Below are 14,580 nucleotides of genomic sequence, written 5' to 3'. Positions count from 1 at the left end.
TGAAGTTATATGTCCTTCAGAAGTTACAACATTCCTTCCAACATTGATTTCTTCATCTATAAAAATGGGGTGATGATACCTGTGCACAGAATAATCATGACGTTCAGCTTTAGTAACAAAGGAAAATAACTTTGTTTCCTACAAAGAGCCAGCCATCAGATGTCAGATATCATTACTGTGCCTCAGGGCTCCTTTTAGTCGATGGCCCTCCTCCCGCATCCAAGTCTGCTCCTGAGGTAGAGTCAGAAACGTATTAGAATGTGAATGCCCTGAGGATGGGGACAGTGGTCACTGAGGTGCCCAAGAGCCCTTGGTCTACAACCACTAAATTTAAGACTCTGTATTTAAATGTATACAGTTGAGGGGCTGGATTCCAGGTCACTTTCAATTCTAACATAACTCTCTCTTCTGTGTACAGCCCTTTTGCTACTAATTTTATGATTCTGGGTTGGGTGTGACATTTGCAGATGAGTAGAGCATCATCTTCCCTCATTTTCTGTAGGAGATAGAACAGCAGAATAGTAATTATGTGATCCTGGAACCAGCCCTTCCAGAGTTCATATCCTGGCTTTGCTGCTGTGTGATTGGAAGCAAGTTACTTAATCTCTTGCTGACAGTGTCTTCATCTATAGAACAGAATATAACATCCAGAGAATGCTGATGGGGAGTTCTTAAGTTATTGTGTGTGAAGTGATTGCACAAAACAAATGCTATAAAAGTGCTTTGCTATTATTATTAGACTTTAGGTTGTCCTAAAAGTCTATCAAGGAGATAAAGGAGAAAGTTTATCAAGGTTCAGAAGAAACTCTTATTGGGGCATTTTTAATTTAGTAAATTATAATGGGCTATCATTTTTTATCTCTTTTTCACTACTTTTTAAATTTTCTCTTTGATCATAGTCTGTCTCAGCTGTTGACTTTCCAAACTAGTATATCTACCTTTTTGGTATGCCTTTATGTGAAAGTTCAATCACAGTTCTTGTTCCTTTTCCCGCTACCTCAGGATTTCTATTGTAGATTTTTTTTTCCTCTGTGTATAATGACTGTCAATATTTATTTCCCTTGTTTACCTAAAAAAAAAAAAAAAAAACAGACCTTACCACCTATGGAACAATAGCTCCTATCGTAAGGGGCTATTTATGACTGACTGCTGTAATATTATGGCTCATGCTAATAACAAGCATTCCAATTAGGTGATTATATTTTAAAATCTAAGCTTGTTTGAAGAGTTATTTGTGTTTATAAATAAGGTAGAGACAATCCATTCATAAGTGCTGTGAGAAATAGCTCCAGCAATTTTCCTCTGAGTAGTTATGTTTTATAAGTGATTGAATTCAATCATGAAATTGCAAGGCAATTCAAATTCACCTGGAATGGAAACTGCAATGTTATTGCCGACAACCACCTCTAACAGAGGACATTCAACATAATTGACTGTTTTCAAGATACTTTTCATTTTCCATGTGATATATGAATATTGAATAGGATAAAGTGCTAATTATAAAGGGCTTTTTGTGTCCTAGCATGCTTTTATGCTCAGCATTGAAGTAATGCTTGGCCAGCTAACAAAAATGTGTGGATACTAATTGTTCAGGGTGGTCTGGGAAGTGCTATGACCCCCACCCTGCTTCAGATCGATAGATTGTTTTCTGTTGTGGGCTGTGCATGATTAACTTCGAGATAATCACGTTTATACTCTCCTTGTGCACCAGAAAATAGCTCCCAGTAGGTGGGTGGGTGAATGGTTGTGACGACAGGAAGAGTCCAGAGGGCTCCCAAGCCTTCACTTTCCTGAGATTAAGCATTTAAAGTTGGCAAAATATAAAAAGGGGCTTTAGGGCCTGACCCAGGTTTGAACTCTCCATCCAGAGAAATTAAATGATAAAACATGAAAGAAGATGGCTAAGTGTCATCCCAGCTCATCTGCTATCACCTGCTGTGCAAACCTAAGCCAATTCCATAAGCCCTGAAACTGCTGCTGCTGCTGCTAAGTCACTTCAGTGTGTCCGACTCTGTGTGACAGCATAGACGTCATCCCACCAGGCTCCTCCGTTCATGGGATTTTCCAGGCAAGAGTACTGGAGTGGGTTGCCATTGCCTTCTCCAAAACCCCAAAACTAAGTTTCCTCACATGGTTACAATTCCAATCACTTTGAGCACTGAGAGTCGTGGAACTAAGGAACAGAACGGAATGCTGAGTATATGGCATCTTATCTATGCTTGGACAGGTTTTTAAAGGAGAGAGGGAAGAAAGAAATTACACAGGTGTCATGAAGATTAGCTTTGGAAAGCTCCTCCCACGCAGCTTTATCTTTATCCCAATGTGTCAGTCTTGAATGGGCTTCCCCGGTGGCCCAGCAGTAGAGAATCCACCTGCAGTGCAGGAGACTCAGGAGACATGGGTTCGATCGCTGTGTGGGAAGATCTCCTGGAGGAGCGCATGGCAATCCACTCCAGTATTCTTGCCTGGAGAATCCCATGGACAGAGGAGCCTGGCGGGCTACACTCCAGTGGATTGCAAAGAGTCGGATACAACTGAAGTGACTGAGCATGCACACGCACATCAGACTTGAATACTAAACATCTCCCTCTTATTCTGGAAGTTCTCAGGATCCGTTTCCAATGCTATAGTAAAGAATCTTCCAGAATCTCTTAGTAGAAAGCTAAAACCTGGAGCAAAATTAGTTAAATCCTCTTCCAATGTGTCACTGGATGAAGCTTCAAAATAGTTAATAACAATGTAATTTTAGAAGGTAATCATCCTCATCGTGATGTTATTGCCATACAGATCAGATCACTTTTAAGCTAATTTAATAAAGGACAAACACTAGGTGCAAAGGCTCAGAAGATATTTTTATAAATGAGATAAAGCAATATAAGTCAAGTCAGTTGAATTTTTTGCTAGACAAATCAATTTCAGCTCAGATAGAATTTTAAGTTTTAGTATTCATGATTTTTCATGATAAAAATGGATATGTTTTTTAGAGAAGGGTCATGCTATATTGAGAAATGGACCTTCTATTGATAGACCCACTACGATTAGGATGCTTCAAGTAGTTATTCATTGATCTCACATGGAGTATTTTTAGTCTGCCAAATTAGATGTCGTTGGGCTCGTCAGAAGTCCAGCAGGTCTCAGGTAGAAGAACATGCCAACAGTCTCACAATGTTCCCTGCTTTGATAAGGCAAGGGCTCATCTCTGAACCAACTTCTTGGAAGAAGTGACATTATTCTTCCTAAAAGGTTTTATTTCAGCATTACAAGCTTTGTTTATAAATGTGTGTCTGAGGAAGGCAGGCTTCACACTCAGATTTGTTTGTAAAGCAAGATGTTCTATAGTTAGTTTCTAGGAATATGGTTCAACCTTGGATAGAGTCAAATTTGTGTAATTATGAATCAGGCTGTAGTAAGCTTCTACTGTAGTTTAAGAGAAGTTGCAAGACGTAAGAGAAAGAGACTTATTTTTAAAACTCATACTATTGTTTCTGGGGGCTTCCCTGGGGGCTAAGAAGGAAAAGAGTCTGCCGGCAATGCGGACTTGGGTTTGACCCCTGGGTAGGCATGATTCCCGGGAGAAGTAAACGGCTACCCACTCTAGTATTCTTGCCTGGAGAATTCCACGGAGAGAGGAACCTGGCAGGCTACAGTCATGGGGTCACAAACAGTCGGACACAACTGAAAGACTAACACACTCACTATTGTTTCCAGGTGATTTGAATTCCAATTTCTAGCCCAACTGTGTCATGGCCTGAGGGGACAGTTGACTCAGACATAGGATATCCTTGGTCCTAAGAGACTAAAGTGTAAGGAACAAAAAGTAAAAAGAGACAGAGAAGCTCAAGGGTATCTGGGTTTGGGAATCTGTCCTCTGATTAAAAACAGATCTGTTAGAAGGCACATGAGTTAAAACACTAGTTGTATTCAATTTGTCAGGGTGCAAAAGCACTGTTGAATCAGCAGTGCTACTCTGACAGCAAGGCTCCTGCATAGTAGGAAGCCTAGAGATGATAAAGGGACCAGAGTGCCACCTGCTTCTTGTTTCATGCCCAAATAAACCATCCAGCCTAACTGAACCCAGATTTCTCACTGGTAAAATATGGGATAGCATCATCGGCTCAACGGACATCAGTTTGATCAAACTCCGGGAGACAGTGGGAAACAGAGGAAGATAGTGGAAGACAGTCCACCAGAGCCTGGTGGGCTGTAGTCCATGGGGTCGCAGAGCCCTACTTGACTTAGCAACTGAACAACAACAAAAAAATACAGGAAAGCAAACAACATTTTGTGTTCTTTTCAGCTCTGCGATCCCATCACTTCCAAACCTTATTCTACGTGTTTCTAATCAGCAAGGCATCAACCACCACCACAGTGATCTCCTCAAGGCACCCAGGCATGTTTTCCCAGAGCACTGGGTTTCCCTGGCTGCTTGGTTTCTGATTTAGAATACTTTGTCTCCAAGGTTTTTAACTAAGATATATAACTGTTGCTATCTCTTAAAACAGCATATCACTAAGCTCATGATCTTTTGACATTAAAAAGTCAGAGATCAAATCCCAACTCTGTCACTTAGTAGCTACGTGATCTTGAATAAATTAGTTAATCTCTGTGTTTTCGTTCAGTAGCTCAGTCGTGTCCAGCTCTTTGACTGCAGCATGCTAGGCCTCCCCTGTCCCTCACCATCTCCTGGAGTTCACCCAGTTCATGTCCATTGAATCAGTGGTGCCACTCCATTATCTCATCCTCTGCTGCCCTTTTCTTGTTTTGCCGTCAATCTTTCCCAGCATCAGGGTCTTTTCCAATGAGTCGGTTGTTCACATCAGGTTCGAATCTCTGTGAGTCCCTTTCTAGTCCATGTAAAATAAAGATAATGATATATGTCTCACATGATTTTTTGTTGGTATTCAAATGACATAAAATATGCCAGGCTTAGAGCAAAAGCTCTCTGGAGGACGGAGGTTCTTTTTAACAATCTCATCAGGATGTTTAAAAAATTGGACTTTAGGGTGCTAGAGACAGTCTGAGCTTGAACAAGTTACTTAGGTGCATGTATTAGCTCCAGCTGCCATAACAAAATGCCTTAGACTGGGTGGTTTAAACAACAGAAATTAGCTGCTCACAATTCTGGAGGCTGGAAGTCCAAACTCAAGGTGCCAGCCAGGTTGGTTCCTCCTGAGGCCTCCCTCCTTGGTTTGTAGATGGCTGCCTTCTCACCAAGTCCTCACGTGGGCTTTCCTCTGTGCCTGTGTATCCCTGCTATCTTTCTCTCTTCTTGCAAAGAAACAGTTCATAGTGCATTAGAGCCCCAGCCTTATGACATCTTTGAACTTTAATTATGTTCTTAAAGGTCATACTTCCAAATTCAGTCTTATTGGAGGGGTCATAATTTAACCCATAACAAGAACAAAAAGTCAGATTGCGGTATATTAAAAAGAGAAACCTGGCCTGCTGCAGTCTATGGGGTCGCAGAGGTAGACACGACCTATCGAATGAACAAAAAGAACAGGAGGGATGAAACAGACCTGGTAGATTTAGTTCACTTCTCAGTTGACAGTGCAGGAAAGGAGAGGAGAAAAAAATGTTATTCTTAATCAGTGGTATTTCTCTTGGTATTGAGAGAGTTTGGCAAAAAAAAAAAAAAAATGTTTTGGCATCGAAGACTTGGGTATAAACTCAACCCTTGTCTTTTCTTCTGTGTGACACTGGGGCACACATTTCTTCACCTCTATGAGACTCATTATCAGACTATGTAAAAAAATGGACAATTCTACCTCATTGTGGAGTTATTGTGAGGATTAGAATTATATCAGCAGAGCACCTAGCCCATCTCTTGGGACTTAATGAATTCTAAGTAGTGTATTAAAAGGGCTTCCCTGGTAGCTCAACTGGTAAAGAATCTGCCTGCATTGCAGGAGACCTAGGTTCGATCCCTGGGTTGGGACGGTCCCCTGGAGGAGGTCATGGCAACCCACTCTAGTATTCTTGCTTGGAGAATCCCCAGGGACAGAGGAGCCTGGCGGGCTACAGTCCATGGGGTCACAAAAGTTGGACACGACTGAGCAACTAAGCACAGCACAGTGAGTTAAAATAAAACAACCAAAGCCCATGCTTTTAAACAGTGGTTGAGTCACACTGTGAATTTCCCAGTCCTTTTTGGAGTCATGTTGTGCTCTCTGCAGAGTTTGCCTCCAGGAATCCGAGTTTGATTAGGTTAGGTGGTGCTGCTGCTATAACTTATCATATGCTGGTGATTGCTGATGATTTCAGGTATGTTTTTAGAGCTTGTCAGCCTTCTAGAAATAAAAACAACCCTTTGGCAAGTAGGAGTCATTAAGAAGTGAGGTACCAGTCAGCTAAGTAAACGAGAGTCCGCAGGCAGACTCTTCAAGTGTGATATACAATATACTTGTATATTCAAGTTTTGAATACCATGTGTGATGCTCATCATCACACCTAGTTCACTTACACTGATCCTCTGGGTCTTTTGTCTCAGTCTCAGCATCTGTAAATCTGCATCAGCTGGAGGGAGAAACCAGGTTGATAGTGTGGTTCAACTTGCTGTGTGGTTGCAAAGGTTGAGAAGTTAATGTTTTTTTTGTTTCTTTCCAGTGGAAGAGTCATTGGGTCCAGAGGACGTTATGCTATGATTGAGAGACTGCTCAGAAAATCTAATTAAAATTTCCTCTACTTTTGCCCAGGCTATGTTTCTCAGAAAAATGCATACAGAACATTATGATTCCAAACAACACATTCAAGATCCACCAACTGTCCACTAACCTCAGTTTGAGAAATAATTTTCCAGAAGGCAACTAAGGTTCAAAGGGCTCCAGAGGAATGGAGACTTTAGTGGCAGCATAATTTATTTCTTGATTCACTCATTCTTTAATTCCATATGAAGATTTTAGCAGAGGTTCCTTGTGGAGAGAAGGGGTTCAATGGATAAAAACCCTTTGGGGTCAATGGGTTAAACGAAGATAAATAGAACCCTTTGTTGAAAATTCTCCAGTGTTTTGTTCTGAAACAGCATTAAACTTTACAGAATCTCCCAAGTTTACATGGACACAAAATTCTTTTTTCGTGTAGAGAATCTTTGGGAAATTGTATGTATATATAATTCACAAAGCAAAGTACAATATTTTAGCATTTATCCGTAAGTATGGATTCCCTTGGCTGCACAGTGGGGTATAGCCAGAAGCTCCCCTTGGCTCCAGTCCATCCCATGTGAAGGCTGGGTTTATGCCAGTCACACCAGCAGTGGAGTCCTTTACTCACTTCAGCACTTAATCTGATTGAACTATTTGTAGCCCCTGGCAAAATACTTGATTTTAATGGAATCTTCAGAGTGTATTAGTGGAGTCCTGCCTCATAGTTGCATGATACAAGTGTGGTACTGACTGTTATTAAACAAAATTCCATTTTTATCACTAGTACTTTATATATATAGGGCTTCCCTGGTGGCTCAGGCAAAAAAAATCTGCCTGCAATGTCGGAGATCCAGGTTCAATCCCTGGGTCAGGGTGATCCTCTGGAAAAGGAAATGACAAGCTTCTCCAGTATTCTTGCCTGGGCAATCCCACAGACAGAGGAACCTGGTGGGCTACAGCTCATGGGGTCACAAGAGTGTGTATATATGTATCTTAAAAACCTCAGATGTGTTTTGAGGTTTTAAGATTGTTCATAATGTTTACACTTTTCAATCTATATTGTAAAAATGTTCATATTGTGATATTTAATGACTAGAAGGAGAAGGCAATGGCACCCCACTCCAGTACTCTTGCCTGGAAAATGCTATGGATGGAGGAGCCTGGTAGGCTGCAGTCCATGGGGCCGCTAAGAGTCGGATACAACTGAGCGACTTCACTTTCGCTTTTCACTTTCATCTACTGGAGAAGGAAATGGCAACCCACTCCAGTGTTCTTGCCTGGAGAATCCCAGGGACGGGGGAGCCTGGTGGGCTGCCGTCTACGCTGTCGCACAGAGTCGGACACGCCTGAAGTGACTTAGCAGCAATGACTAGAAAGTTTGAAAAAATATTCTATAGAATTAGCTTAATACTGTATATCCTGGGAAATATTAAGACCTTTATTGGCAGTATGAGAATCCTTCCTGTGGAACTGTCACAAATATCCAGTAAGCATCTCATTCCATTTCCCTGTTAGTTGTGAATACCCATTGGTGAGCAGTGACTGTTCTTAAGATTTTGGTTTTCCTCCACAGACAGCGTGGAAGATGAACTGGAAATGGCCACCGTCAGGCATCGGCCCGAGGCTCTCGAGCTTCTGGAAGCCCAGAGCAAATTTACCAAGAAGGAGCTCCAGATTCTTTACAGAGGATTTAAGAATGTAAGAACTTTCTTTCTGACTTTACCTTCACACAGTTCTCAGAGGATCATTGAGAAATGAGAGGGAAAAGTAAAAAAATGTGCAGTTCTGTGATATCTCAGCATATGTACACTTCTTATCAATCTTTTCTACATATGAAAATTGTCAATATCTATTTGGACTTTGATTCACTTTGGTACACTATCGCTGATACAATCAAACAAGGATGAGTACAGAAGGAAAGTTTACTCAATTCAATTCCTAGTTGGGATTTTCTTTTTCCCTTTCAGTTATATTGTCATAATTCCCATAAGCTCTAACATCTATAAGTTTAGTTGTGTGTAGATTGGGGCCCATCAAAAAACTCTGTTCCTGGCATTGGACAAAAGTCATGATAAGTTTGATAGTTTCTGAAAGACCATGTTACCCGTGGCTCTGGACCACAGGTGTCTGTAGGTCTCTGTTTCTGGTTCTCTATGATCCAGGTAGACCTATCCTGCTTCCTCCTGAATGGAGCATCTTCAAGAGCTGTGATTTTCCTTGCACACCAAAGGGCGAGGGTGAGAGTCAACAAGTGGACTGGGCAATCTGCCAAGCACACAGTCTTAGGGATGCCTTGCTGTGTGCTTAGCATTAAGCTAAATACTGCTGGTTATGAATAGGGAGAGAACACTTGCTGTCAAGAAGTTATTTGAAAGTAATTCATCCTGCAAAGTAGTAAATGGTCTTATATTAAATGGCATAAGCAGCCCAACAGGTATTCCATTCTTACATGTATATAAACCATAGTTACATATGCTACAGGTGCCCCTTGGGAACTAGATGAATTTGCTTTATTCCTCCTCATATCTTCTCCCTTACAGTCCCCATTCCATGGTTTGTAGGAATCAACAGTGTCCAAAGATTTCTGATGATGCCAGCCTCTTTCAATCTGTCCATCTCAATGCTCTCTCTGTCCAACTTCATGCAGAAGAAAAACCCTGCCTCTTCTAGGGTATCCACACAAAAATTTACCTAGAGAATTTGTAAAACTAGTTGCCTTTTCAGAATATTTTTATAAGGATCCAACATGCATATTGCATGCAACTTTCCACTATTATTCTCTATCCCATTTCTGCTCCTCACCACTCTCCTTGCCTGCGCTTCCTAAATGTTTCCTTCCATTGCTTCTCTGAAATGCAGTTCTTCTGATGGCCTTTGTGGGGATGGACTAGGTTGGAGAGGAAGACATACAATGGAACTAGGTGCTTACCCCACACAAGCAGGACTTATACATTGTAATATATAATCTATCAAGATGACACACACAAATAAACAGGCATAAAGATAAAGGGGCTTTGAAAATTAGGCTCAAGAATTATCAGTTATGCCTAGCCTACACCAGAGAGTGAAGTAAAATAAAGTCGCTCACTCGTGTCTGACTCTTTGAGACCCCGTGGACTGTAGCCTACCAGGCTCCTCTGTCCATGGGATTTTCCAGGCAAGAGCACTGGAGTGGGTTGCTATTTCCTTCTCCAGGGGATCCTCCCAACCCAGGGAACAAACCCAGGTCTCCAGCATTGCACAGACCGTTTACCGTCTGAGCCAGCAGGGAAGCCACACCAGAGAGAGGAAGAAGTTGCTATGAGTCAGTTGCACTGACCACTGACATCAACAAACCACTGAGTGGCTGAGGACAGGAAGAGAAGAGGTGAAAACGACCAAGTCTTGGATGAAAGTAAATGCTAAGTTAAAGCTCATCACAGAATAAAACGTCAAAGGCATTCCTGTGAACATCCAAACTACCTTGTTCCAGATGAGAGATCTTGTGATAAATAAGCTTTTTTTTTTCTTTGCAATTGTGTATTACGCATCAGATGCAAAATTGTTGTCAAACAGAGAACTAACCTCTCAGCATCCCTGCATTCCTCCACTACGTCTGTGTTACCACTTCACTGCCTTCAGTGTAGGGCTCTCCATTTAGGTTCCATTGCCTTTCATACCATTTGTTGCAAATTGGAATCACGATTACTGCCACCATCAACCTTCGGAGCCAGCATCTCTGCAGTCTGTCCTCTACAAGTGGCACTTCATGAAAAATTGGCCAGGCTCTAAAGCCTGCATTATTTTCATTGCTTTGTTTTATTTTTTTTCTTTGCCTGCCTGTCTTATTTGCTCCCCTTCCCTCTCTTTTCCTGACCTCTTTTCATCTCCTTTTCCTATCCTCCTGATCCTTTCTCTATTTCTTCATTCTTCCAATCTCTCCTTCTTCTTTTAGTTCCTTTATCTCTTCTTCATGTCAATTCTCGTCTCCTTATTTTCACTTCTTCCCCTTCCTTCCTGTCTTTATTTCTTCTATTATTTCTTCATTATCTTTCTTTTCCCTTACTCCATCCCATGAGATAAATATCCAAAAGATCTGAATGTGCCCAAAGCATATTTTATATAATTCTTTAAATGAATGGGCTTCATAGTTTGCTCAAAATATTACTAATCAATGTCTCTGATAAATAAAAGAAGAGTGACCCTTTAATTTTCATTCGTTTTCTTATAGTCAGAGTACAACTCAAATGTGGTCTAAAATATAGCGAGAGGCTTAAAGCAGCACACTCTTATTTTACAGAAAGACAGCAATCTGAACTAGCTTAGCATCAGAGAAAGGAAATTAACCACCCTTGGGTTCCTGAACACCAATTATCTCAAGTCCTTAAGATCAAAAAGTCATTTCCATGTCACTAATTGAGATATTCATTCTTTTTGAAAAGACAACCTATAGTATGGGAGAAAATATTTGCAAATCATATACATAATAATGAACATGTATCCATACTATATAAAGAAATCTTACAACTCAATCCAAAAACAAGAGAAACACAATTTAAAAATGGGCAAAGGAGTTGAATAGACCTTTCTCCTAAGAAGATGTACAAATAGCCAATGAGCACTTGAGAAGGGATTGAACATAATTAGTTTCAAAAAAATGAAAATCAAAGTCACAGTTAGATACCACTACATGCCCACTGGGAACTCTACAATAAAACAGATAAAAACAAGTAGGGAGAAGTTGGAAGCCAGATAGAATGCTGGTTGGAGTATAAAATAATACAGCTGCTTTCCAAAACAATATGGCAGGTTCTCAGAAATTAAATAAGAGTGACCATATGACCCAGAAATTCCTCTCCTAAGTATATGCTCCCAAAGATATAAAAACTTATGTATACTCAAAAAAACTTGTATATGATGTTCACTGTAGCATTAGTCGTAATTGGCCAATAAGTACAAACAATAGAAATATTAATGAACTAAAAATGAATAAATAAATATGCTACATTCATACAATAACAGTTTTTAAATAATAATAAAAAATGAAATACATCATGGATGAGCCTTTAAAATACTTTTTTAAGTCAAAGAAGCCATTCATAAAGAACAATATGAAGTATGATTGCATTTATGTAAAATGCTGAGAAAAGATAAATAGAAAGTGTGTCTGCAGGGGTGTGGCATCAGGGTTTCTCATTTGGATGATTAAAACAGTCTTAAGAATTCTTAAGTTGTGTTGATGGTGGCCACACTTTTGTGAATACTAAATATCACTGGAATATTCATGTTCAAGGAGTTTATTGTATGATTTGTAAATATATTCATATAAAGCTATTATAAAGCTATTTTTAAAAAAGCTATTAAAGCTATTAAACTGATATAAGTAAATAAATTAATTGTATAACATTTAGGTCCATGTCAGATATTCCAATAATCCCAAAGCTTCTCTGGAAATGACAGAGTCCTGTAAGTGTTGGCATGTCATGTGGAGGGAGGATAACTGTATTACTTGTGTGATAACACAGGAAAATAAGTCAAAGTTCTATTCCTGCAACAACCCATAGCCCAGCACAAGAGGTTGTCCAACACTAGGTTGTTGTCCAGTCGCTCAGTCATGTCTGACTCTTTGCCATCCCATGGACTGCAGCACACTAAGCTTCCCTGTCCTTCACCATCTCCTGGAGTTTGCTCAAATTCATGTCCATTTAGTCAGTGATGCCATCCAACCATCTCATCTTCTGTCATCCCTTTCTCCTCCTGACTTCAGTCTTTCCCAACATCAGGGTCTTCCAGTGAGTCTCTGCATCAGGCGGCCAAAGTACTAGATCTTCAGCTTCAGAATCAGTCCTTCCAATGAATATTTAGGATTGATTTCCTTTAGGATAGACTGGTTGGATCTCCTTGCAGTCCAAGGGACTCTCAAGAGACTTCTCCAACACCACAGTCTGAAGGCATCATTTCTCCAGTGCTCAGCTTTCTTCATGGTCCAGCTCTCATATCTGCACACGACTACTGGAAAAACCATAGCTTTGACTATACAGAACTTTGTCAGCAAAGTATGTCTCTGCTTTCTGATAGGCTGTCTAGATTTGTCACAGATTTTCTTTCCAGGAGCAATTCTCTTTTAATTTCATGGCTGCAGTCACCATCAGCAGTGATCTTGGAGCCCAAGAAAATAAAGTCTCTTACTGTTTCCATTATTTCTCCATCTATTTGTCATGAAGTGATCATACTAAATTATTAATCTTAAGAACTATGAAAGAATTTCTTCCAACTTTTACTGTCGTCCTACCTACACTACTACATTGCTCCTCCACAATCACTAGCAAACTTCCTGCATTCTAATGAGCCCCCTGCAACAATTCATGAAGAAGTTGCATGTAATCAGGTTAGACATCTCAGAGCTTTCCAAGCCTAATCTGCCTGTCTTTGACCAGGCATTCTCTGCCATCCCTTCTGCATACATGATCCTAACAGCACTCAGTCCCTCACGTCTGTTCAGGATCTCATGCCTTTTATTAAAACTTGCTCAGGGACTTTGCTCCTGAAATTTTTACTCCTCTCCCCTGAACCATCAGCTACTCCTTCTATATTAGAACATTCTCCAATGTGGAGTTCAGTTCAGTTCAGTTGCTCAGTTGTGTCTGACTCTTAGGACCCTATGAATTGCAGCACACCAGGCCTCCCTGTCCATCACCAACTCCCTGAGTCACTCAAACTCACATCCATCAAGTTGGTGATGCCATCCAGCCATCTCATCCTCTGCTGTCCCCTTCTCCTCCTGCTCCCAATCCCTCCCAGCATCAGAGTCTTTTCCAATGAGTCAGCTCTTCACATGAGGTGGGCAAAGTATTGGAGTTTCAGCTTCAGCATCATTCCTTCCAAAGAAGACCCAGGACTGATCTCCTTTAGAATGGACTGGTTGGATCCCCTTGCAGTCCATGGGACTCTCAAGAGTCTTCTCCAACACCACAGTTCAAAAGCATCAATTCTTCAGCACTCAGCTTTCTTCACAGTCCAACTCTCACATCTATACATGACCGCTGGAAAAACCATAGCCTTGACTAGATGGACCTTTGTTGTCAAAGTAATGTCTCTGCTTTTGAATATTCTATCTAGAGTTGGTCATAATTTTCCTTCCAAGGAGTAAGTGTCTTGTAATTTCATGGTTACAATCACCATCTGCAGTGATTTTGGAGCCCCCTAAAATAAAGTCTGCCTCTGTTTCCACTGTTTCCCCAACTATTTCCCATGAAGTGATGGGACCAGATGCTATGATCTTCATTTTCTGAATGTTGAGCTTTAAGCCAACTTTTTCTTTTTTTTAATATGAATTTATTTATTTTAATTGGAGGTTAATTACTTTACAATATTGTATTGGTTTTGCCATACATCAACATGAATCCGCCACAGGTATACACATGTTCCCCATCCTGAACCTCCCTCCCTCCTCCCTCCCCATACCATCCCTCTGGGTCGTCTCAGTGCACCAGCCCCAAGCATCCAGTATCATGCATCAAACCTAGACTGGCGATTCATTTCATATATGATATTATACATGTTTCAATGCCATTCTCCCAAATAATCCCACCTTCTCCCTCTCCCATAGAGTCCAAAAGACTGTTCTATACATCTGGGTCTCTTTTGCAATCTTGCTTACAGGGTTATCGTTACTATCTTTCTAAATTCCATATATATGCGTTAGTATACTGTATTGGTGTTTTTCTTTCTGGCTTACTTCACTCTGTATAATCCGCTCCAGTTTCATCCATCTCATCAGAACTGATTCAAATGTATTCTTTTTAATGGCTGAGTAATACTCCATTGTGTATATGTACCGCAGCTTTCTTATCCATTCATCTGCTGATGGATTTCTAGGTTGCTTCCATGTCCTGGCTATTATAAACAGTGCTGCAATGAACATTGGGGTACATGTGTCTCTTTCAATTCTGGTTTCCTC

The 14,580-nt window shown here is 40.6% G+C and overlaps 1 protein-coding gene across 3 annotated transcripts in view; it reads left to right on the top strand.

The window, feature by feature from the left end:
* KCNIP4 (potassium voltage-gated channel interacting protein 4) overlaps positions 1-14,580 on the top strand; it is a 1,310,185-nt gene that overhangs the window by 1,189,302 nt on the left and 106,303 nt on the right. For all 3 annotated transcript variants that reach the window (XM_005681464.3, XM_018049335.1, XM_018049334.1), the window contains one exon: positions 8,215-8,339. In XM_005681464.3, coding sequence (XP_005681521.1) covers positions 8,215-8,339 — 125 coding nt within the window. The remainder of the gene's footprint in view (positions 1-8,214; positions 8,340-14,580) is intronic.

This window comes from Capra hircus, chromosome 6, assembly GCF_001704415.2.
Source record: "Capra hircus breed San Clemente chromosome 6, ASM170441v1, whole genome shotgun sequence".
Taxonomy (NCBI): domain Eukaryota; kingdom Metazoa; phylum Chordata; class Mammalia; order Artiodactyla; family Bovidae; genus Capra; species Capra hircus.
Note: the sequence above shows the minus strand (reverse complement) of the source record. Positions and strands in the feature narration are given on the sequence as shown.